Raw genomic sequence first — 26,434 nt, forward strand, 5'->3', positions numbered from 1 at the left:
TGTTACAGCTCATTTACATATTACTACAGCTCAGTAGTAATGATCCAGTGTGTAGTAGTTATTTGGTAGGTTTCTAGACCAAACAGCACACATGTACGCTCATGATTATACTACTGGGTATAGTTATGACAGATGCAGTAGAGAGAAAATATTACATAAGAATGTCCTTATTTATTATTATTTATTATTTATAGATGGCGCCTGCTTTTGCAATGGAAATCCCTCACCCCTCCCTCTATTTCACAATGGCTGAGGGACACAACCGGAAATGATTGAAGTGATGCTAATTAACTAATTTAACTAGTTTGTGTGCTATTTATAGAGCAGTGCTTTATATTAACATTCTGGGACCAAGCACGTACAGTATATTCCAATTGTAACATCAATAATTCAGCCAAATTAAGAAAAAATATATATATATAAGATAATAAAAATATATAAAATAAATCTAGTGTTAGGAATTGTAGTTCTAGATTTTCTATCGCTAGACAGGCATTTCTAAAATTGCGCAACATGAGACAAGATGGGTCACTGCTGCTGCCTATGTTGGACTTAAAATGGGAGCGACAACGGCCACACAGTTTAAAGGTCACCAGTAGATGGCGTAGTTACACCAGGAATGGATCTGAAGGTGAACAAGGGACGCTAGACTTGAAGCTGCCGCCCCATGTGACCGAAAATCATCTGCACACAAAGTTTTACTTCTTAAAGGTATGATAGAGAAATATATGGGCCCAGTATTCCATCTGATAAAAGTGGATGTCCGACTTATTTATGTAATGTAGGTGTAGATTTATACTCTGGATGGGTTTTCAAGGTTAATGAATCCGATTATAACTCAAATGTAAATAGAAATTCATATGCTTTGGGTGTTATGGTAAATAACAGGGGAATATTCAGACTTTAAGGGCTTTCTTGTTTGAAATACAGTATGATGGGCCTGGAGCACTGATTGAGGATGTCCTTTGGAATAATGATAATAATGGAGGGCAAAGTCTCAGAGGGGGGGCTTCACATAGAGTCAGAGTCTCTCTCTCTCTCTGTCTCTGTCTCTCTCTCTATCTATCTCTCTCTCGAGCGTGAAAACCGGCACAGGCGCATTCCTGTGCGCGCGTCACCGATCACTCCTCCAGCGTGAACGCGGTCAAGTGGAGCTGCAAGTGTAAAAACTTAAGTGTCATTTTACACATTTTTTTCTCTTCGACCACATTTAAAACAAAACTACTTACGCGACATATATCAGTGGCCAGTCGTCTAAACTCTTGAATGAATGGATGTATTTCAAAAATAAAACGCACAATTCAGACTTCATCTTCTTTTCTTTTTAAAATATCCATTTGTTAAAAATCTAAAATGATCACGTTCATGCAAGTTGGATTACGCATGAAATATACTTGACTTTATTAATCCCGATATGTTGAATCTTCTGGATGAACAAACGTAAAACATTTGGTGTGTGTATGATTTGGTGGTGGGATTGCCTGACGGCGGGGGGAGCAAACTCCACCCAGCTGATAGGATCTGACGGAGCCGCAGCCTGTGCCTAAACAGCTGCGGCTGGGCGGACGGGACGCATGGCGAGTCCCGCACTCAACTTCACCGGGGCAAAGTCCAGCCTGAGTGCGAGGGGACGCGGAATGGAAGCCACATTGTGAGAGTCCGAGGTGGGGGGGGGGGAGAAGAAAATTACATGCAATTTCTTAAAGTAATGCTCCAAAGATGGCGGTGGTTGTAGCGACGGCAGTTGCGGGTCCCACCGGAGTGCAAAAAAGTGGATTTTTGGAGGTTCTGGTGCGAGAGCGGTGGCACAAAGTTTTGGCCGACTTGAACGAGGAGGCGCTCACGTTAAGCTGCGAGGAGAGTCGCGTTAACGACGACGTGATCGACACTGTCAACTCCAACGGCGTTACCAATGGATCTTACCTTGACAATAATAACACAAACTCAAACAACGGCCCCCAAAGTGTGCGCGCCGTGTTCGCGGAGCTACCGGAGAGAGTCCCGGAGGCGATCGCCAACAGAAAGCGGTGCGTCAAGGTGACCAAGCAGGATGTAGGGGGACTCGGGATCAGCATCAAAGGAGGCAAGGAGAATAAAATGCCCATCCTCATCAGTAAGATATTCAAGGGGCTCGCCGCGGACCAAACCCAGGCTCTGTACGTCGGGGACGCCATCCTGTCCGTGAACGGTGTCAATCTACGGGACGCGACCCATGACGAGGCGGTGCAAGCGCTGAAACGGGCCGGGAGAGAGGTGACTTTGGAAGGTAGGCAGGTGGGAGAACTCTTTCACTCACTAGTGGACCTGTGAGCGGCAGGGGGACAGGAGGTGGAGGGTGGGGTGGGGTGGGGTCTTCATCGTAGGTCAGGTCAGGGTAGTGTCCTCTCCTCTTCAATCCAATCCTGGATCAGGTGCATTCCAGTCCCCGTTTAAGCTGCTTTCTGCTCACTGTATCTCCTTCTTATCCACCATCCAGCATACAGAGTGCTGCAGGCTTTCTGTCCTACCTGTTAGTTGATTGCATTCACCTAGAGTGCTGGAAGCTGAAGCACTATGATTAAATTAACAGTTTGTGCACTGAGGTCACAAAAGTACTGTAGGGTTTATTTTATTTCCCATTAGAGCGGATTGTGTCCCATTAGATGAAATGTGTGGCTTATTCGTTTAAGCCACACTTAAGCGGTCATAATGTTTGTTTCAGGTAAAATGAAACTTTTTTTGGTATCTGCTTATTTACAAGTTGCCAGAGGAAGGGATTGTGTGTGTTAGGCGTACAGGATATGGGATTTTGATGTTGAGACACACTGCTGGTTTAGCCCACAGGTAGGAGATATGCAGGTGAATGACTGACTGACTGTTGCACAAAACAGTGGCTCGAATTTCGAAGGAAACACTTATGTAACCAGAGGTGCCATGGAAGAAACGTGCAAGATCATGCTCGTGTTTTCTTTCTTCATATCCATCTGCTTCACACTGGTATCCCTCCATGTCGTCGTCTCTCCTCCTTCCACTGCACTCAGTAGGCCATCCAACATTCTCTGAAATGTAGCACAAGTGCACACAACTTACACCCGCAACTTGCATGTAGTTGTGTCTTGTAGATTGCAGTGAGAAACTGAACATAATCTCACCTCCCCACTTATCTACGCACGCACTCACAGTTTCATTCCTAGTATGAGTAAGAATAAAGTCTCTCTCTCTCTCACTCTCTCTCTCTCTCACACACACATACTCTCTCCCAATGAATATCTTTCCCAGGGGGACACAGGGGTTACTGCAGAGGGAAATGCAGGTCCCATCTGAAAACTTACTGAACTCTCTGAAGACGGGGAGGGAACGAGGCAGAGAGGAAGGTGAAGAAACGCAACTGAGGTGAAGTGAATCTCAAATGTGGAAGTGAAAGGCTCAGAGGGAGGCTATAAAAAACAGCTGATGAAGATGACTGCGCAAGCGTAACTTTAGGAGCAACTAAAGTTCACTGTAAATGATGATGTGGCAACGCAGTGAAACACACTAGAAGCAGGAGAAAAATATACTTTATTGGCAAGTACATGTATAACATAATGGGTTCCATTGATCTCCTGGGATTGTGACTTATGAAATGAAATCGAGTGAGCGTACATGCACGTACGTGTGTAATCAGTGTCTCTGGAAAGGACGCAATTCAGCTGAAACAGGCAAAAACTCTCATGTTAAGAGGGCAACAGTTTGACTCACAGTTTGAAACACCAGTGAAAGCAGGTTCAAGCCCCCTGTCAGCTTTGTTTAAGTGTCCCAGAACAAGACACCGAGTCTCTGCTGGCTCTGTTCCGCAGCTCAGCAGGCATTCTGCCGACCCAAAAGTGCATTTCCTCCCCGTGGGGAATAATCAAGGCTCAGCAACTGTGTCACAAATCTCCTCCACAGCCAGCGCCATCGCAGAACCCCCGTCGTTCATAAATAATGCCTTTACTTAAGTGCTTATAGGAGGGGGGAGAAAAAAAAGAAAACATTGAGAATGTTGAAGGTTTTCTTGTATATCCTTTAACATAAAGTTGTTACTTTGGTCCCCAGCAGCTATACAGCTTGAGGTATGGCAGCATAACTTTGACTTGAAAGGTCGTCAAGGTGAAATTTAAGATGACGACCTCCACCTGGGAAAATGCCTCAGCAGCTCACATTTCATTTTAAAGCTTAAAGTTGTAATCTTATCTGTTATTGTAATCTTTGAGATGGAGATTTCAGCTCGGCATGGCTGGACATTGCACAGCCCGATACATTAGATCAGCCTGAAATCATAATAATACTAATATTCACTGCACACGAGATGTTTTTATAATTTACTTTTAGTTTAAAATATGGAAACAACACTTTTGTCCTGACAGGTTTGCTTGCTGCTGATGCACGATTGCACAAGTGTGTTTAAATTTAAATATACATGGGCAATCATGCATGAAGTGAACAAGGAACAAAGGTTTTCCTAAAGTAATAAATGCTGTTGATAATAGAAAGTAACGTGTAGCAATGCTATATAGTAATCAACATGATTTGCACGTTTCGGTTTCAGTTAGTTAAAAAAAAAAGCAAAGCCTCCAAGGAAAAAGACTTAATAAGGAACCTTGTGCTTGCGTAACCTCTTGTTATAAGAGTAACATGCAATTATTCTGCTTTCTGCTTACCCCTGTGTGTGTCTGACACCTCATCCTAACCTGGGAACATAGATACAGTGAAGTCAGCCGCAGGTTTGATTGACATTATGCTCTCATGTTTTCAGGAAGGAAATGATGTCAGTCTTCCTCCAAATCACTGTGTGTGTGTGTGTGTGTGGGGGGTGGGGGGGGGGAGTCTGCAGGCTTGATCATACTTGCTGAAAATGTAACAAAGGTGGTAAAAGAGAAAATGAAGAAGTGGATCAAGTCAGAATACCATATAGAGGCCAGATGTTATAGTTTAATAGACAGACAGGAAGTGAGTCAGCGTCCTGTAAGCTTTCGACAAGCCCCCAAATAAGCCTTATCTGTCATCACCTCACACCTGTACGGGTCTGTGTGTTAATGTGTGGATGAGCTGTCGGCAGCAGTGTGATGTACATGAGAACGCGTCTCTGTCTCTGTCTCTTTCTCTGTCTCTGTCTCTGCGTCTCCATTAGTGTCTATGCACATTTCCTCTTGCATGTCTGCATGTGTATGTGCTGTGTGTGTGTGTGTGACCGAGGTATCCATCAGCATTGTGGTCTAGACTTTAATGCTGCAAGTGTGTACACAGACATGTGTGCGTGACAGTGAAATAGAATGACTGTTTATGTGATTAGAAAAGCAATCATCTCATCTGGGCCGCTCCTGTTTGCTGTGTCTGACTCAGAGCGGATGATGGTGATGATTACAAGAACTTTGAAGTTGATGTAGTGGTGCGGACGATAACGCATTGAATCATTCATTCTTACACAGCCGAAACAAAAGCAGAGGCTGAATATTTGACGGAAGTGATGAGTTGGCTTTGTCTCCAAACCAAAGCCCTCTAGTATTCTGTTGCATTGGGTTTGAAGTAGCTTTGTGCTTCATGCGGATAATGATTTTAGTTCAGCTAATAATGACTCATAACTGGGGATGTGACAGATCATCACATGGCTTCATTGTGTTTAAACTCTGCTTTTGTTCTCTGGTTGTGGTTTTGAGCAATTATGGCGTCTTCTACAGTAAGTTGTTGTTCACAGAAGAAATGTAACATGTACCACACAGTTCTCGGCTTTAACGACAGTAAGCTTGATAATGATGCATTGTTCTTCTTCTTTCTTACTGGGCAAACTTTGAGGAAATGCTGTGGAAGCAATAGAACGTGATGAGTCAATGTTTAAGTCAATGTTTAAAGTGTAATGGAGAAGTCACCTTTAACCAGTCCTGCCTGGTGTTGTGTAAACATTTTATTTGCTCTTGAGGACACACCCTCCGTCTATTTTCCTCCACATGTTTGATTCCTCTCAGTAAGCTCTGAAGTACAGTTGTTGTTCCTGTAAAGTAAAGTTCACAGGCTGGTGTGTTTGTTTGTTTATCTGCTGGATTAAGTTCTGTAATCATTCTCAATTTCCATTTTCCCACATTGATGCAGGGAGGACATTAAGGTGTAACGTATAAAAGACATGAAATTCTGACTCAAAACTTTTATCCACCAGATCAAAGATGACTTGCAGGTCCTCCAGTATTCTCTCATAACAACAGCACCACGCCGGAATGATGTAACTGAGTGAGAGCTAACACTTTAGCGAAGATCTTCATCAGATTACATTGCGTTTCACTCTCCGGCAGAGATGTGAGCACGTTGTATCAGTTTGGTGGGACCTGACCATCGAGTGGTCACGGATTCGTAACGGTGTGAAATGTAATTCCACCCATGCGCACTCGTTACCGGTCATAGTTCAGAGTTAAACGCTCATACTTATTGGTTCACATCTGATAATAAGATGTCTTGAGGGTGGATTTGTAAAGGCTTTTTGTGCTGCAGTCGTATCCAACTACCTGCTAAGTGCCTACAGGAATAAAAGCCTTCATTCTGCAATCAGAGCTCTATAAAGGGGCCTATTTTTCTCTCGGCCTCGCGGGTCTGCTCTGTTCTCTTTCCAACTAGTACCGAAGTTAAACCACGCAACGAGAGGGTCTTTTTGTTCCCTTTTGATACAATTTCTCAGCAAATAAAGATTCCCATTTTGAACAGATGGTAAGAGGTCCAATGACGTCAGCCCTCATGAAATAATGTTGTGGACCATTAAGTGAAAAAGAGTTAGACTCTCGATGTTGTTATGATGTTACAGAAAGTTGTGTGTGTGGGGTGCTGTGTTAGCAGACGTGCGGGGGAATGCCACCGAGCAAATGTTTGAACTCGTGCATATTTGCCTGTGTAAATTTATCTGGAATGTGTGCGGAAGATCCAGTCGTAATCCATTGTCTCTGTCGTGAACTGCAGGCGCCACCGTTATCACAACAAACTACACCCAGAAATTAACTGCCCTGTTTGTCGAATGTAGAAGCCAATGGGTTTTGAATTGGGTTAAATGGTGTTTGAAAATCAGCGAATGGCTTTTGAAGTCATCTGCGGAAGTGGAACGGGGAGCCGAGCAGCTGGTCTTGGGCGAGGTATTGTCACGCTGACATCTGTGTAATGACAAGTGTAACAGCAAGCTACTGTCCCTGAATGGGGCAGTGAAAGGGAGAAATATGAACAGAGAGCGGGGAGAAGGGGAAAGAAGCACACATTGTGAAAAAGAGAGAGTGTGTTTGTGTATGAGGCCTGCTCATTAACAGAGAGCGGTTAAGCAGTCGGGAAGGTTTTGTTTGTGTTTGTATGTGCGCTCTGGTGCTCTCTCCTGAGAACGAGCCAGAGACGACCCCCTTATCCGGATGTTTTAGTTTGATTTATGGAACAGCCAGCCAGCTTCCACCCGGGTCTCAAATTGAGGCTGAAGTACAACGATGCACAACACTATCCTCTCCAATCATACTATTCAGGTAATTGCACAGAATTAGCTGCATTGGTGGTGTAATGGAATGGAAACGGGCCCCTAGGGAACGCCGCACATTTACACACATCCAGCATAATGATCATATGGACCCCGCCCCATTTATTTTCCCCTCTGCTAGAAATGGTACGCTTCTATTTCTGGCCACAGTGGTGCTGGTCACTGAGTTTGCAGTGTTTCTTGGCGAAATTGTTACTGAAACAAAGGTCAGACTCAATATAAGACTTTAAAAGTGGTTGGAATTCAGGGGATTGTAAAGATGACGGAAGCAGTTTCATTTGGATTTCATTTTAATGAACCTGTGCTTGTTCTGTTCCTTTTCATACACCAGGAATGCAGGATAATTCACTAACCAAGGTCTGTTTCTGCCTTTGATTGTGGCTGCGTCTGTTCAAATACACCCATAGCTTTAATGTGAACAATGCCCACTGAATAGCACGACAAAAATTAAGGATAATGATTGTCCCAATGTTACACACGATCACACAAGGCTCCAGCGTGTGAGATTTGATATGTACAACTGCGTTCCTTTGGGATTTCATCATGCTTTAGAATGCAGAAAATGAGGAATATAAGAGTGTGTTTGTGTGTGGGGGGGGGAATTAGTTAAATAAATCATGAAAACCTCACTGCTTAGAATTTTTCCTTGTGTCCTCAAATGCATCACTCTTCTCTTCTAACTCCAGACTTTCACCAATGATTTTTTAACCCTTTAACCTGACTGCAGTAGATGTGAGTGCATTTGATTAATCCAGTGTTGATCAAGTATTCTCTGCAGGGCCTTTCAGGACACACTCACTCACACACTCACACGCACACACACCTATGTCCTCCTCTGTGCGTCTGTATGTCTCTGCCTGTCATCTCTCCACCGGTTGGCGGTTGGGCTTGTTATACAGTCTGTCACTGGTCCATCGTGACTCTCCTAAGAATAGTTCACACGCTGGATTACAAATGCCAGCAGCACTACACCAATTATACGCGGTCCGTACAGTGGGATGTGCCAATTAAACATCCTGGACATATCAAGGATTCTGGAATTTCAGGGGATGGAGAGCTTTACAGAGGACACACTTTATCTCTGCCTCTCCATCGCTCCACCTTTTGTTCACAGGAACATTAATTCTGTCTTCCATTTGCTTTTTTCCTCCCAAAACCGTATAAAAACTTCATAACTGATATGCAGGGATTCTGGGTTTGATTTGTAACACCGCAGCTTTGCCAGACTCGATTCCTTGGTCAATTCATCATCCGCTCCATCCTATCCTCCATCTATCTCCTGCTTTTGCTAAATTGTCTCCAAAATATAGATGTAGAAAGTCTGGTCCAAGTCAGATAAAAGATATATTTTAGCTTTTTGATATTCCTTACTCTTTTGACTCAATTGTCTGCCAAATTCTGCTAAAATTGCCTACAGAAAGTGCAAAATCTCATCACTGAACTCGTCTAGTGTAACCAAATTTCACCTCTTGTGCAAAAAAAAGAACCATTAATCAACCTGATGGTGGCGCTATAACAAAAGTGGAATTCTTTTCTCCAGCGGTAGAGACTAAGGATTTATGAGTGCAGTTTAAAACAGGAATACTTACATCTTAAGATACTTGAAGGAAGCTGCAGAGTCAGCTTTGTCTGTGTCTGTCAGCATTTTGACATTTGCTGTTATCACTCTAAGCCGCCTGTGTCAGCTGAAGACAGCCAATAATCATATGATCAGTGGAGCTTCCTACTGTCTATGCAGCACACGTACACTCCATCATTTTCAGCCTGACGCGCTTCCATGTACCACTATAAAATGAGTTATAACACAACTCTACACTTCTACAGCCCTTATATTAGGCTCGCTGTAAAGAAAATCACCCCGATGAACCTCAGGATAAAATTATATAACAGATTCAGCTGAAATATAACCAAAGAACAACATTTCTGTCTAATACTTGCAAGTGAACGCCTCACCAGTGTTTCATTTTCAACTGTGTGTGTTTTTGGCGTCTTAAAAGCTAAGTATCCTGTCAAATAACTATTTTGAGACAAGATGCCGCCGAACTGTTTGCAGCAAAATATGGAAGACGACAAAGTCAACTAACATTGTTTTGAGCCAGTGTTTGAGTTAAATGGTGTTAAAATAAGGCCTATTGCAAGTAAAGCCCAGTGGAGGTGTTGGTGTTGGCCTTCAGTCTCAATTCCCAGAGGAAGAAAGCTCAGTATTGTTGATTTGTTACAGGAGAATTGTAACACATTGTAGCTATACCACTTGCAAAGTTGCCGTATGGAGGATTTTTATACACAAAACGTTTGGATGCTTTTATTGTATTTTCCTAAAAGTGTTTCCGGAACATTCAGATGTCTGCACGTGTTTCTTTAAACTGCAAATCTGTCTCTCTCTCTGTCCTGTCTCCAGTCAAATACATGCGCGAGGCCACCCCTTATGTGAAAAAGGGCTCCCCAGTGTCGGAGATCGGCTGGGAGACCCCCCCGCCCGAGTCCCCTCGCCTCGGCAGCCCCCCCTTCACCTCCACCTCCTGCCTGGACCCTCCGAGCCCTCTGACTCCAGCCTCCATCTCTCTGCAGGGCGATAGGAGGTGCATACCACTCAAGATGTGCTACGTCACCCGAGCCATGACCACACCAGACCCCGACAACAGGTAAGGCTGTCTCTCTCACACACACACACACACACACACACACACACACACACACACACACACACACACACACACACACACACACACACACACACACACACACACACACACATATTCTGTTCCTCTGCTCCACTCGGGGCTGATTGCCTTTTTGTTTTTCACAGACTTTTGGCAGTGGAGTACGCCACAGATCAAAGCGCCCAAAATCATCTTTTAAGAGTTAAAGGATGTTTACCATAATTAGCCAAAGGGTCGTCTTTAGTCGCAACAATTGGACAGTGTGACAGTGAAGTCTACGCCGGCTCTGTAGGAGACTTTCAGACCCTCTTCAGTGGGCTTGAAGGCAGGCGTTTGAAGTGGTGTTTGGATAATCTTCTGTCAGCAGGGGGCGGTCTGTTAGGAAATGTCATCAAGTTAATTGGTTGGTAATATGACAGCAATCTGGTTAACACGGAATTGGGAGCAGGAATCAATTTCCTCTTGTTCTGTCTGTACATTGTGTCTTCATTTCCCATTGTTTCCGTGCGCGTCTCCTACCACAATGTTTTCCTTCAATCTTTGTTCGCTCTCCCATTTCAATACAATCCCGGTTTGTTTACTTCCATAGATGCATACATCAGACGCAGAAACAGACTTGATTTAGTTATTTTGATGCACCTCGTCTCTACACAATTCAGTCGCGACGCTCTCACTATCTCCATCTTTCTATCCTTCCACTCCTAATCTGTGTGTCCTCGTCTGCCCGTGCTCTAACTGCGAAGTCTGTCAGGTTCACACACACAGCTCAACATCACGGTGCTTTAAAGTGGCGGATGATGGAGGCAAAATCAACGAAGAGTTGTAATCTGCTGAATTTGATTTGGTTGTATCTCTATCTGAAGATCATCGGATCAAATTCTGGCCAGAAATTGGGTTCGTGTCTGCAACATTTTGAGACTGATATATTTGGTCCCTTTAGCGAAAAGGTCTAAGGGGGTTATCGCACGAAGAAGCACCAAAATGTTCTTTTAGGGATCTAAAAATGAGAAGAGTGCATGCCACATATGTCAACGCCAGCTTTACTGATAATAACATTTTCTTGTACCGAAACCAAGAAGATTCACAGACCTGACAGTTTTGGCGTCTTTACACATTGAAGTCCTGTCATCAGGTGGGTGGGTCCTAATGGCCCTGCGATGACAGCTACCATAGTCTTCTTCCTCCCCTGTCTTGTATCAAAAAGGTCTTTTCTGACGGAGTCCTTCGCTATTGCTAATCAATCACAGGATTCCAAATTGCTGCTGTCAAAAACGAAAGGTCACATTCCAGTAAACTGGCTGTAGATTTCCCAGCTCCCCACTGAATGAAGCCTGTTTTTGACCCCCCTGACCTTTTCACTACACGCTGGTATTTCCACTTGACTTTCCATGAAATGTATTGAGCGTTTTTATGCTGCCCTGAGGATGAACCTTTGCGATTTTTGGATTCACTTTCAGCCATTATGTTGTTCGAAACATCAAGCGTGCACAGGAGTTAAGACTCTCTTACACAGGTTTCACCGTCTTTACTGTCTTTCTTATGTCTTTGCTTTCACATTCAGGCCTCCTGAGATGATCAACCTTGAGCTTTTCTGTTGCACCAACATCGAAACAAATCATATTACCCCTCAAGTTCTGAGAATAAGAAAATTGTCTATATCTATATTTGTTTGGGGTTGACCCGGGAAAACTGACGTACTTTACCTGCTTTAAAAGGACCACAAGATTGTTTGTTTGCCAGGAAATTAGTTTGTAGAAATTCATTTGAAATCAGTAGTGTGGGCAGGCACAACATACAACTTGGGATGTGAGACGTTTTTTGAAAAGAAAAGAGAAAAAAACACATTAAAGTGGTAGAACCTTGAAAAATTAATGAAAACAATTATTCTTTCCTTCTTAAGATGCCCAGAGAATTACCTTTGGAGAGGAAAGTTGACGCTGCACTCCACGAATCCGAGCTCTTTAACTCTTTAGAGTTTATTGTACAATTGGGTTGAACATTGACTTTGTTCACCATAAGATGGATTTTATTGGTCTGACTCAATGAAACCATGAGAAGAGGTCAACATCTCATCTAGTGAAATGTGCCAAGGTTAGTTTTGGATTTATTATCTGATAAGATGGTGGCTTTGTGATTTCATGGAGTCACCAGCACATTTTTATGTATTTCTTTCCGAATCCTTTCAGTCTTTGACTCACTTTACACCCAAGTTGGTTGTTGATTACGGATCACTGTTTAAGCTGCATTTGGCGTTAACCGAGCTTGCAAGGCGAGACTACAATCACTTAGTTTGTGCTCAGGGCTACGTTGATTAAAGAAGTCTCGTTTTAAATACCGGTGGAAATCTGGCTGTCTTTCCTTCTTTGCTTTTCATTAGACTCTGAGCTGTGTCACATCCCCCTGAGGAATGTTCTCTCCATTTTAGCAGCTGTTGTTTAAACTATGTCTAAGCCTGAGAGGACCGAAGAGGAGGATATGAGTAAATGAGAGGCGCTGTGATGAGCTGAGAAGAGAGGAAGAGATTTTACAAACCTCAATATTCTGTGGGGGATATTCGATGCAGAGTTTTGCCTCTTCACCTTAAAGTTTGCAGTTTACGCAGTTATGAAGTTGCATGTAAAGTTGAAGCGCGGAGAGATGGAGGAGGTAAGAGTATATAAACACTGGAGGAGGATAAAGGGAAGGACGTTTGCTCTTGGCACGAGTGAAATGAATCTCTTCAAAAGCAAGACACTTCAATAACCTCTGTGTGAGATTGCTGCATGGACGCGTGTGTGTGTGTGTGTGTGTGTGACCAAATCGTCTGTGAGAGGGAGGTGCCAGATAGAAGAAGCGATAGATCCCGTATGGAATAATGCATTAGGCTGGTGAAATAGCTGAATTAATATGTTAAGGGTTGCACGTGGGAACGTGTGTGTGCGTGTGTGTGTGTGTGAGATCACTCCCTAAAATGGTAGGTTACACTCCCACAAGGTCTAGTAAAACTCAGAAGAGTCATGTCGGTCGTTATAACAAACACAATCCTTAAAGAACACCCCCGCCTCCCTTTCTCTCTCTCTCTCTCTGTCTCTCTGTCTCTCTCTCTCTCTCTCTGCCAACTACACATCTGGCTCTCCCTTTTCCCCCCCCCACCCTCCGCTCCTCCGGGCTCTCCCTTAATCAGCTCCCCGTTTACAGGCAGCTGTTCTATTTTTAACTCTGAGTAACACCTGGAGCTGATTCTGAAGGGTGTTTCCCATCACCAAGGGCTCAGTAGAAGAGCAGATTCATCACATTCATTCATCAGGCGTGGGGGGTGTGTGTAAGTTTCCAGGTCCCCAAGGTGTTTGAATCAAATAAAATGCATATTTGCCACCCTGGATTGGTAGACAGTGGAGCTCTGTTAGAGTTGGTGACCTTTCTGCATTCTGCCAGCAGCTCCAAATATGGCGTCCTCATAAACATCACAGCCTGAACTCTTCACTTTGATGCGTCTGGCTATCTTTAAGGTTGGTCTACGTCAAGCAATATACTGCTCGGGCTAAACAAAAGAACATTTTTACAATTTCCTGGATTTCCGATGGAGTCGCTTATCTGATACGCTTCGATCATCAATCTAAGTCACAGCAGTCACAACGCTACACAATAACACATTAATGGCACACAAAACTTTTTACTTTCATGTCTTTATTGCACTCAAAGTTTAATCATTTTATAGCTCTGAGGAACACAGGCAAGGAGACACTTCTTGCCTCTTAAAACCAATTAGTCACTGTTTTTGTGTTCTTGCATATGAACACAGAGTCCCACCTCCTTCGTCTTCGCACGTTGTACCCTCAATGTGAACTTGGATCAACTCCTATAACAGACCTAGATTTCCTCCATTCGTACCATTAAGGAGTAACCTCGTCTTCAAAGCTTTTTTTTTAGCTTTTTCCAGCGTCACGCCGCTACACACTTCACCTTCTGAAACTCCTAAAGGTTGTGATTGCGTCATTGCGTGGCGTATACCTGTCACTGTTGTCCTCATGCTGTACCTAAAGTCTTGTTGGCGCCTCCTCTGCATCTGAAAGGGAAGCAGGTAGTTTATCCTTTTCAGGTTTTACTTGTTAAGGCGCAAACAAACTGTATGGTTGTTGTAATATGAAGCGGCAGTGCGCTGCGTTATGTAAAGCCTGCGATACACACCTTTTTTAAAATTCATATTTACTAAGCACAAACAATCCGAGAGCCGTGCAGCGAGATTGAAAAGCATCCGTCTGATGCATCCGGCTGTCGAGGCCAGAAATATACACACTCCACGATAAGGAGATTGCTTATGGAAATTCGGGGAGAGGCAGCAGAGAGACAATGCTCGTTCATTGTTTATTGTTGTGAATGAACTTGAATACAGTCGCATTTCAATACATTTTATTTTCGCCGCTGTGACCAAAGCTCCTTTTTCAGCCGGATGAGACGAGGAAGCATCTGTATAAGCTGAAACGTGCAAAGATAACGGCAGTTTGACTTCAACCACAGGCAGGGAGGAGTCGCGTGCCAGTCTGATAAGGCCGACAATATGTTCTTAGTATTCAGAAAAGGGCCGTCTTCGTCTTGGGTCCCGAGCTGTGATAGTTTACCCCCCACCCCCTTGATAACAGAGAGGTTAAAGTCATTTAAACTTTTCTTTATCTCCTTCTCCAGACAACTGGAGCTGCACTCCCCGGATGCCAGGCACACTGTGGTGCTGCGGTGCCCGGACCAACCATCCACCCTGACGTGGTTCTCTGCTATGCGCTCTGTCACATTCACTCTTGTGCAGGTCTGTGTGAGACCGGGGAGGGGGGGGCTGGGGGAGTTTTCAGTTGCTTGTTGAGACTCGATGAGACTCTGCCCGTGATTTAGTTCCTCAGAGCTGTTTTGAATTTATTTATTTTTTCCATCATAACCCATCTGAAAACCTGTCATGTCGCCACAGAGGGCCCTGGCAGAGGTCATCCAGAGCACAGCCAGGACCGGGATCGCTGGCAGCAAAGAGATTCGACACCTGGGATGGTTGGCAGGGAAGGTAGGGATTGTCTGTGTGTGAGTGAGTGTGTGTGCAGGCTTGAGATTGGGTATGAATTTCCTTACAACACTCATCCATACACCCACGCTTGGAGATTTTTCACATTTTAATAGGGTGCCTGATCTGTTGTGTGTGTGTGTGTGTGTGTGTGTGTGTGTGTGTGTATGTGTATGTGTGTGTGTGTGTGTGTGTGTGTGTGTGTGTGTGTGAGAGACAGGAGGAGGGAGGGAAATCTGGCCATGTCTATGTAGAAAGGCCCATGTCTTTAGAATATCTCAAAATATCCTCTGCCTCCCTCACACACCTACACAGTTATGTTTGCACACACACACACACACACACACCCGCCTGCCTAATTTCATCACATATTTGCCGATATTTGAACCTTCAAATGCATGCAGTACAATGCCGTTCCTTAGCAACATATTCTCATTATGTTAAAGACCCGACCCTTAACCTCCTCGGTCCTGAATTCTGATTGGCTGGGGCAGAACTTCAAAGAGCAGCTTAGGATTCCATGGCTGTGGCACAGATAAGCCCTCATAATGAGAACAGTGATGGAGCATTGTAAAATGAAACGCCGACCTGTGTGTGAGTGTCTGTGTGCGCTCCAATGTGAGAGATTAACGGTGTGTGTTCTGTGGCAAAGCTGAGTTAGGGGCGAGCGGGGGATCTAAGCGAGGTAGAGACAATGGTTAAACTGCATTGTTCCTCTGCGAACGCAATATCTGCACATTTTTGTGAGGCTGGCGTGCGAACATTGCATATGTGCAGACGTCTGTGTGCTTATGCTTCTTCTCTCAAGTCGACAGTTGACTTGAAAATGAAGATGAAAGTGAAGATGAAAGTGAAGATGAGCGCTCCCCCATCATTCATTCCACAGTCTTTTCCACACACACATTCAGGCCTTGATGTTTTGTCACCATTACACTTGTAGTGAAGAAGTTTTGCTCGGAAATCATTAATTTAATTCTCAATTGTATGGGTTTCATGTTTTAAAAAGACAAATGTTGCAGGTGAGTGAGCAGGAGTGTCCAAATGTTAAAGCCTTGTTCTTCTGCTCTGTGTGTGTTCCCTGTAGACAGAGAGTGAGAAGCAAAGCTGGAAGCCGATGTTGGTGGTGGTGACGGAGAAAGACCTGCTACTGTACGACAGTCTGCCAAGAGGAAACGAGGCCTGGCAGAGTCCTGCACACACATACCCCCTTTTAGCAACACGGTACATTGAGCACCGCACACACACAAACACACCAGACCACTCAATATTGATGATGCCATCGGATTTTGACGCAAACACTAAATTGCACAACTGTGTAAAGTAGCTATTACCTTCATACCGAAGTCGATTAGATGATGATGATGATTAGATGTGAGTTGGGCGGCCATATTAGTTAGATCAGTCTCTGAAAATTCCCTCCTTCCCCATGTATGCATTATTGAAATCCCTGTAGTATGAGTAATCATGAAAACACAGTGCTGATCCACAGTTTGTGTGTTTCCAGACTGGTCCATTCGGGTCCTGAGCGGGGGTCACGCCACTCCGGCACAGAGCTGTATTTTGCCACTCGCACTGGCACGCGGCTGGGCATCGAGGCTCACCTCTTCAGGGCCGAGACCACGAAGGATCTGTCACTGTGGACCAGACACATCGTCAACGGGTGCCACGCCTCCACTGAGATGATAAAAGAAGTTACAACAAGTGAGTGCTGACACGCCACGAACACACACACACACACACACACACACAATACTGTTACTCGGGTAAGGTTATATCAATTATGCTGACACACACCTGATGTATAGACAGGTGCTGGCATCAACATAGAGCTGACGTGTGCACGTGCGTATGGAGTCGAGCAGATAAACATGTTTAATTTGTAATGTTCCTCGGGCGTGTGGCACGCCGCAAAACATAACCACGGCCATTTAAGAGGCTGTAGGGAGCAGAGAAAAAGTACTGCCTGAGGTCTTAATAAAGCCTGTGCAAAGCAAGAATTATACCACACACACACACACACTCACACACATACATCTACCTACATGCCTGCTTTTGTTGGTGAGAGAAGGTTTGTGATATAATTTGGCACCCACATGAAGGACATCGACAAAAGCACTTGCTATTTATAGAATGGAATGCTATTCACTGTGTGTGTGTGTGTTTGTGTGTGTGTGTGTGTGTGTGTGTGTGTGTGTGTGTGTGTGTGTGTGTGTGTGTGTGTGTGTGTGTGTGTGTTTGGCAATTGGTATGGGCTCTCTAGGGAATTCCAGCAGTGTGCCCCCTCTCTCTCTCTCCCTCAGTCTCTCTTCAAGCACAAAATGTCCTGTGAACTCCCATGTCTCCCTATCTCATCTTTAAATAAAGTTGTGCCAAATTACCTTGCGCATCATGTTATGAAACCATCGATGTGGCATATATATACATATATATATATATAAATATTTAAAAAAAAATCTATTAATACTTCACTATTACTGCTAGTGATCGCTGGGAGAAGAGAGGAAATTACAAATTGTTTCTCTCTGACCTCCCCGTTTGCCATCTTGTTAAAATTCTCCTTCCCCAGCCTGCAGTCGCTCCTCTCTGCAGGCGTTAATGCGGGGCTGTTATTAGCATGGCCAGGCGCTCTTCACGCCCGTTTTTGCAGTCGCCAGATAAAAAGGCTTCCACTCAGTGCTGTGACCAAATGATTGGAACACGGCACGCTGCAGAGAGAAGGTAAAAGTGTGATACTCGTTCAGGATACAGGCCGTTGACGCATACAGTGTAGAATGATTGAAATGAAAATGTATTAACATGGATGTCATAACTTTGAATCAAAGTCATTTCTATGTAAGAAAGTAATTCATACTCGCTGAAAAGGGTTCAATAAGTGTATTCAGTCATTTTACTAACGACCTTGTCAGGTATTTATCTGCGTTACATTGTGATAAATCATTACGGGCGTTTATTCACTGTCAAGGTCCACGATAAAGATGAATATAAAGATAAGATCATTGCGCCATCATTTACAGGGCAAATCTACCTAAGAGACATTTAACATCATATCACTTCTCTAGCACTCGCGTCCGTGTGATATTGGTGATTTTCTTTATATTGCAAGTTGCTGCTGATCAATTTACTTCTCATTAAAAGTTACAAGACAAATTATGGCTATCAAATCAGGGCCAGTAGTTAATGCGCATGTGTTAGCGCTTTGTGTGCCATGTCGTCAATACACAAATTAAAAGATTGAAAGAAATATACAAACAAACACAACATCTAGATGGTAACACTACATTGGATAAACAAGGATATTTTTCAGAAGTGTAATGTTGTAATGAGGCCCATTCGTTTTGATTGGAGGCCTATTATTGAGAGAAGAGGAGGGGTGTGTGTGTGTCTTTGTTTTGGTAATCTCAATGTGATAAATCATAATGACAGGGAAACCGGCATAAACCTTCATTTTAGGAGCGGGGATGTGTTGTTATTGCTGCCACACAATTATAAAAGGCCTCATAAAAACATTTCAATATTGCACATTTTTTATTTCAGTGTCGTGTTGTCGGGTTACAAATTTTGTCAGACGCAGATCCCCCGATTTGAGCGGTGGAAAGAGGGTCTGCACCCCCCTCTGCCGCTCCACGGAGCCTCATAAAAGTTTACAGAGGTCATATTGACATTTTTCAGCAATTAGCATGCTAAGATGCTATACAGCGTCTTTGCAACATCAAGGGTTTCGGCCCTGGCTCATAAATACTGCATGTCGCGTCTTTCTCTTTCATCTCTCTTGTCTGCTTCCACTCCCATATCAGTCAATGTAACAACAGTCAGTAATCTAACAGACAGGTCGTGTGTTTAATGAAGCATTACGAGCTCAGCCAAGTCTGTTATCTAAAGGGCGGCTTTACATTCATTTGTTCCTTCCTCTGCCTCCACGACAACTTTTGTTAATGTAGTTGTCAAAAGGTGACAGCGGTGAGACTATTTAAATTGTCGGTCGCAGTGGGAAGGAGTTTAGCGGTTAAATGGCTCCACTGTCACAGTATTTTACAGAGAACTTTTGCCTCGCCAGTTGTGGAAAACTACCCCCTTAACCTGTTGTGACACCTCATGTCACATAGCATGTTTCTCCTCAGCACAGACATACAATTCTATATGTTCTCTGCTGATTTCCAAGGTCAGCACCTCCTGAGACCCTGCGTCCCCAAATGTGGACATTACATTTTTCCTTCCCTATACATCATTGTGCTTGACTTAAACCTGTTGTCCTCGTGTCTGGACATTTCCCTCTGCCCCCCATAAATACCACTTAGGGTCGCTAGAAAACATAGCAGCCAGGAAGAGTGTGTTCTATGGGTCGCCCTCCTGTTTCACCGTGTCTTTGTCCCTCCCTTCATCTTTCCTACTTGCTGTCACACTAAAAAAGGGGCTTTGGTGAAAGCTTTAGAAAACCCCTTGTTTGTATGTGTGTGTGTGTGTGTGTGTGTGTGTGTGTTTAATATGGTGGGAAACCCTGCTTGCCCCAAAGATCAAGGCTCTCGGTAGAAGAGTAGAGTTTCACGTTTAATTATCAGTCCCGAACAGAGCAGAGACATTCTCGCTCTCTGCCGTGTTTACGACTGTTTGGGCGAGACATTTTGTCCCGTTACGAGTAACGTCACACCGCATGAGACTCATTTTTCACCACAAATGAGTTTTCAGGGTTCTGGCGATGTTTAGGTGAGTGTTATGGCGTGTCCTTATTATTACTTCCTTGAAGTTTCCATCAATACACACCTGCTGTTTCAGGGTATTAATGATTGATAAAGGAGTGACACTGATCGATCGGCTCCAGGCGCAAACAATACATAAAAAGTCAAAACAACAGTCACACACACACACACACAGCAATGACATTCCATTCAAACCCACTTAATTTCACCTTTCAGCACTGGCAAGTCCCATTTGGCATATTTAAGATAAAGCTTTATATACAGCATTTATACAATGTATCTGCATGTGTTATTAAAATATAAATATTTTGTTGCTGCTGATTGGATGTCAACATAATGTGACTTTAATTATGGTGATTAAATGGTGTTGTTGTGATGAAGATAATCACCAAGTTGCAGAAAATCACGATGAATGTGGACAATCCAGACAGTCACAGAGAAGTGGAGTGTATTTATTATGCTGTTCTATGAGCTGCTTACATTCCTGTGCAGTTACTCTGCCCGGCCTGCGTCAAATCAACTCCCAAGAGTTATTTAGCTAATTCGGTTTGACCTCAAGCCCTCCCTGTGCACACGTTGATGTCATAATCGCCTGTTGCTAAAAAATCTGCCCGAGGAAGAGATTTACGTGTGTGTTGCTCGATTAGTGAGGTTTGACTGACAACATTGTTAGGGAGTCATAATTAGCCCTGTTGATAGTTGGATAAAATAGATTGGAAGTACACTGTAACATCTATGCAGGCGAGAACACACTCCTCATCCTCAGTAGTGTTGATGTACGTACATGTCTGCACGTATCCTCTCATGCACACTCATGCACACACACACCCCAAGCTCTGTCATTTATGCACACGCATGATGCACACGCCCGCTGAGTAAACAATATGAAATAACAACTCCCTTCTAGCTTAGATCAGAAAGAGTCTAGAGGGCTTTTGTTGTAAATGAAGTTTTCAGCATGCAGACCACATGACTGGTGAAAGAGACGGAAGGAAGATGACAAAACTCGGCCAGATCACACGGTGCGGAGAGGAGATGCATTTGTTGCTAAAGCAGAGGAGAGCGATGTGTAAATTAGGAGACCAGATAAAGATTATACACTTCAGTCCAACGCACGCGGTGAAGCGAGGGAAGCACGGGAACAAAAGCAAAGGGAAATGTTGTGGAACAGATGAATTAGGCTCAGCTTTCAGCAGAGACACTCTCCACTTGAACACAATAGGCGGTCAGTGAAATAGACACAGAATACAGTGATTAACTACCCAGCTGGGCCTCCTGTTGATGGGTAGGTGATGTATGTGGAGGATTTTATTTGTCACAGTGACAGAAATTGTAGGACGCAACTGACAAAATTGCGGAATAAAATTTGTAAAAGGAAAGAATAACATCTTTCTCATTCTGTCACTTGCTCGCCATGTAGGTCAAAACATTTAACCTGTGTAATGGTTCACTGAGAGTTGAAGAAAGCAACATGTTGACTGTTGTTTCAGGTTTTGTTACTGCAAAGAAATGTGCATATTATGTTTAGCAAACTAAGCTCCAGCATTGTCTGGTGTGTACCACATATGAGCAGCTATGAAAACTGTCTCTCTCTCTCTTTGTGGTTCTCCACCCTCCTGGTACTATGCCAGGCATTTCTGCCGAGAATGAAAGCAAATCTATGACAAATCTGTTATTGTGGCAGATATATAGATAATATAAACAGGTTCCATAAACTGTCTCGAAGTTGAGACAAAAGTAAGGGGGGTGAATAAAAACGGCCGGGCACCCCTGAGATGTTTTCTGTTGCTGGCTTGATGGTTCGGTTGTATTTAGATGTGTTTGTTTTGCTCAGAGATGGCGAATGGTTCAAATCGTTTGAGAATCACTGATCTGTAATAATCCTTTGTGCAGCCAAAAACAAGCCACTGTTTGGCACCAAAAGCATTTGACAATGGGAAGTGCAAATCCTCCTTCAAAGTAATAGTAATGAAGGTTTTCCAAGGACAGGGATGAGTTACATTTAGGAAGGGCAGAATGTGAAATAGAAGGAGTCCTGCTGCTTACCTGAGGTGACTCTGATTTCCAGTCTAACAGGTATGTCTCACTCTAAGCACGATATTTGTTAATGCTCAGCTTAGACAGAGGCTGTAAATCATACGTCTGACCTCCACACGGGGACAGACGTCATGTTTATGAGCAGTGAGCTATCAAACACACTGGTTGGTTAAATAAAGATGGATCGTGCACTAATATGAGTTGTTCTGGTTCTGTCCACCCTTCAGGTTGTCTTTACAGAGGACAGGAGTGCCGGCTGGTGATTCACTATGAACAAGGCTTCTCTGTCCTGGCTGAGGCCAATCTGGGTGACGGGGAGAACGGGGAGGAGAGAGAAGCTCACACACCCTCCAGGCCAAAAGTGCTGCTCTCCTACCCCTACGAGAAACTCAAGATGTCCTCGGATGATGGAGTCCGAATGCTCCTCCTCGACTTTGGAGGGAAGGAGGGAGAGATTGTGAGTACTCCCTTTTTTCTCTTCTTTTTTTTTTTGCACACATTTTTGACCTGCCGGAACGAAAAGTAACATGAGACATCACTCGTTCATTCAGCTGCGACAGGGAACTAACTCTATTTCTTATCATCTATGTTCATAAGTCTGTGGAAGCAAGATGCGGCTGAAAGTGCAAAATTCCCTTCAAAATGTCATCCATTGGTGCAAGTTTATAGCAGTTACAGCAGCATTCAAATTGCGAGATTATTACGATTATTGTAATAGTTTCAGGATTTTGTGGCAGGTTATCTTTGGCCGCGTAATCTGCCGATGTGTCTCCTAGCGCGACCCTCTATCTCCTAAGAAAGATTTAACAAAAAGTGTCTTCTCCAAATGAATAACCACAGTAGGTGATTTCCCATAACAGCTGGAGTCAAATTGTTCTTCCTCTCCTTTCAATCATCTCAAATGCATAGATAAACTGCTTGTCGTCTCGCACAGGATCAGCAGATAGAGAATGGATGGATGGCAGTTAGGAGGAGAGAGGAAAAAATAAAGAAAACTTTATTCTGGTCAGGTAGAAGCCACAGCAAATGGAACAAGCTCTCGCCCGTTCTCTTGGGGAGGGGGGGAGGGGACTGATGTCAGATGGCATTCTGGTAAATAAAGCAAATCGTTTTGCTACGGTTCCCATGAAACAGGTTGAGAGAGATTGGTTAGAACAAAAGGAGTGAATTACAGGACTTCATCACTCCTGAAATTCCGAAAATGAACTTCACAAGTGAACGATATGTTGTTCCAGCAGTGACAGATTGTTGAAGAAAGGTATTTTTTAATAACCTGTCACTGACTGTAGGTTTTTAATCTGTTTGTGCCGTTTGAGCTCATATAGAAGTGACTTGTGTTTCATGTGGCTTTCCTGATAGTAATGGAGACCAACTTTTTACTTTGACTTCTGCCCAATATGTTCGTTGTTTGTAGTTGTAAGACTGTTTTTCACTGGGTTCTCATTTAACATTCGAATAGTAATGAGAAAATCAGGATGATGAAAGAGCCTTATTTCAAAGTAGCTTTCATGGCACTAAAACAAGTCCCTTAACCCAGATAAACAGCGTTGATGCTTCCGGCTTCATGACTCCGTAACATGGAATGATTCACCGTTGCAGGAGAAATGAAGCAGACAGTGAAAAGTCAAATAGGCTGATGGGATTTAAAATGGAGAAGTTTGATATCGACCCATCGATCTGTCTGTGCGACGGTCTGGCTTTTAGATGGCTGGCGTTAGACTGCACAGGCAAATAAGCAAAGACCTTGGCACTTCTGCAGCCTTTATGGGCTAATTGAGCTATATATTTCGGTTTCTGTGGCATTTCTGAGGAGACGGGGGCTTCATCAAAAAAAAATCCCAAGGTATTCCGGTGTGCGGCCGCTAGCTCATTAGCTCACCATGAAAGCAGAAAATCAGCTGGAACCTTTTTTTTCACAGCATCGACTTTAGTGTCACTATTTGGCAGCAGATATGCGTGTGTTAGTTCCTCTCAGGCGCTGCAATTAACAGTTGCACTCTCCCCCCGTGTGTCGTAGCACGTAGACCAAGCCAAATATTGATTGATGAGCAGGCCAAAGGATGAAAAACACACGGTGCAGGGTTTCTGTGGACTCGTGATGATATGTAGACCTACTTATATTCCTCCACAATGTTTGCTGGAGACAAATATAAACATCAAAGCTTAGATTCAATCCCCGAAACTTCTGTCTTAAAGTGACAGACTTAACTGAAGTTTAAAACCGTGGAATTGCAGCCTGAATCTCCTTAAAGGCTTCAGGGACGTGAGTCACGCCGCCGGTGGAACTAGATCACCTGCAGTGACTCAGCCGATGAACGGGGCTTTGTTCCCAGTAATGTGGTGTGTGTGTGTGTGTGTGTGTGTGTGTGTGGTGCTTAAAGCGCCAACTGCCGTGTGTTTGTGTATGTGTATCCGTCTAATCCTGCCTTCCTGAGGAAACTGTTGATGGCAGTGTTAGTTTTGTGTATTGGACAGATTCTGGGTTTGTTCTTTCTTTCTGTCCATTCGCTTGCATTATATTTATATTTGTCATGTTATGTATTCTATGTTGTTCTGCTTTTTAATTCTCTTTTTCTTTTCTGTCCATTTCTGCTCCAGCAACTCGACCTCCATTCATGTCCAAAGCCGATTGTCTTCATCCTCCACTCCTTCCTCTCCGCTAAGATCTCCCGCCTGGGTCTGGTGGCCTGACAGTTCCGTTACAGAGACATTTCACCTCCTCACAGTGAAAGAAATCCACCTTATTTCTCCACATCTATGCAGGTGACCTGCAGCACACCACCTCCAATTCCAAAGCTGAGTGAATGTAGCGTCTCCCTGGAAACAGGTCGGACACCCTGTGTGGGTCTCCAGGTCAAAAGAAGAAACACTAATGTTCACTGTTTTTGTGGAGACACTTAAATCCAGATTTGTTTTACTCTGAACAGAAAAGGTTTTTGGGGACAAACGTTCCCTTTAAGGGCTCCGTGGACCAAAGTGCTGATTGAAGGACCACGGGGGAAAAAACTGGACCAGAACTACGGGGACAATGCATAAACAGAATGAGGATCAAATAGAGGAAGACACAGAAACAATCAGTTTGGGCATTACTGTCACGTCCAATTACAATCAGAGGGGTACCACACATGCAGCACGGTTGAGACAAATTCGGTTTTAATTCAATCAATTTGTCATGGCAAACTGCCTTCCATTTACCAATGATGTAATTGATTCACCATTAGCCCTGTTAGGACGTTCTGAATTTCTCCTGGTCATTTTTCTTCACCAAACCCTTGACACACTGTGGATAAACTTTCCATGTTTGTCTTTGTTAGTGTCCCTGGGATGTCTTGTTAGGACAATCGGTGTCCTGCAATGTGAAAGCAAAACTAAAATACAGAGTGGCACAGGTTCAGGTTGCATACGTATGTGCGCGATAACTGCGCACTCAACTGCTGAGCTATTGTCCTCAAACCACTTTGAATCACTTGAATAGACTTAAAAAATATCTTTAGAAAGAAAAAGGTCATTGGGGGTCATTTGATGTTTTTGGTTATTTCCCTCAGTTCTGCTTTGTCAAGGAATCGGTGTTTCTGTTTGGCAAATTGTGAAACTAATAACTACTATGTCCTCGTTTCACCGGATGAGCGTAGAGCAACGGGCGATTCTGATAGAGGATCGTTTTTGTTTTTGTTCTTTGTTTCATTCTATGTCTTTGTCATGGACACACTTCAAATGTTTAGTCACACAATAACACTGTGAAGGATGATTTACTGTTTGTAACCCTGCCACACTGTATTACCAAACGCCATAATCTTTTAGTTGGGGACTGAATGATCCTGGAGGCTTTGTAACAATCAGCTCTTACTGATAACCTCATGTGGAACGTGTGACGCGCTGGGTGAGTAAAGGCTGCTTTGATATGTAGAATAATCAGATGCCTTTGGCAGCTACTGAACTGTCACTCTGAATGATAACTTTAGTTTTTAACTCAGAAGGTGCACATAAATCATGTATTTAACAATGACGAGATGAGTTTGTTTTTATTGCCTTTACATTCTTTCCTGTCAGTGTGATAAACAAACTACAAGGGCAAACCTCCACCAAGGCCGAACAAGCCTATACTGGTCCAGAGAGAAAGAAACGATTATAATAAACACAAATCATTTTTATTTATTGTATTTACACATTTATCGTATCGTTCACATCAAATATGGACTTAATTGTATCCATTGATAGTCTGTCATGGAATACATTTGTTTGATTGATTGATTGGTGGATTAAGACTTTGACAGAAACACAAAAAATTATGTTGAGAAATAAGGTTTTAACTTCCTTGAACTGTCCCCGGGGTAGGAGTCGCACCAGAAATGATGATGTTTTCTCAAAATCACTTGTAGTATTTTTGAGTTGTTTTCCAAAGACACAAGCCAGTCTAGTTTCAATCCGGTGATTTAAAGAATTTTATTAACATCTGTAATTTGCTTGCTGATGATTAAATAATAACACACAAGCGCTGCAGCAGTACCATGCAGTATTTTATTTGAGGACA

At 43.5% G+C, this 26,434-nt stretch overlaps 1 protein-coding gene across 1 annotated transcript; it reads left to right on the top strand.

Moving 5' to 3' along the window:
- Positions 1 to 1,518: 1,518 nt before the first annotated feature.
- Positions 1,519 to 26,054, top strand: sntb1 (syntrophin, basic 1). The gene is made up of 8 exons (XM_076152650.1): positions 1,519 to 2,266; positions 9,888 to 10,131; positions 14,812 to 14,929; positions 15,086 to 15,175; positions 16,257 to 16,393; positions 16,677 to 16,873; positions 22,131 to 22,360; positions 24,502 to 26,054. Exons 1-8 carry the CDS (start codon positions 1,720 to 1,722, stop codon positions 24,592 to 24,594), a joined length of 1,656 nt encoding a protein of 551 aa, XP_076008765.1. The 5' UTR covers positions 1,519 to 1,719; the 3' UTR covers positions 24,595 to 26,054.
- The last annotated feature ends 380 nt before the right edge of the window (positions 26,055 to 26,434 follow it).

Source organism: Genypterus blacodes, unplaced genomic scaffold (assembly GCF_046128005.1).
Source record: "Genypterus blacodes isolate CSIRO-AG114 ecotype Tasmania unplaced genomic scaffold, CSIRO-AGI_Gbla_v1 ptg000057l_1, whole genome shotgun sequence".
NCBI lineage: Eukaryota > Metazoa > Chordata > Actinopteri > Ophidiiformes > Ophidiidae > Genypterus > Genypterus blacodes.

Coding starts and splice junctions, on each gene's coding strand:
- sntb1 (XM_076152650.1), top strand. CDS start 1,720: ATGGCGGTGGTTGTAGCGACGGCAGTTGCGGGTCCCACCGGAGTGCAA. Junction 10,132..14,811: donor ACACCAGACCCCGACAACAG/GTAAGGCTGTCT, acceptor CTCCTTCTCCAG/ACAACTGGAGCTGCACTCCC. Junction 15,176..16,256: donor TGGGATGGTTGGCAGGGAAG/GTAGGGATTGTC, acceptor TGTTCCCTGTAG/ACAGAGAGTGAGAAGCAAAG.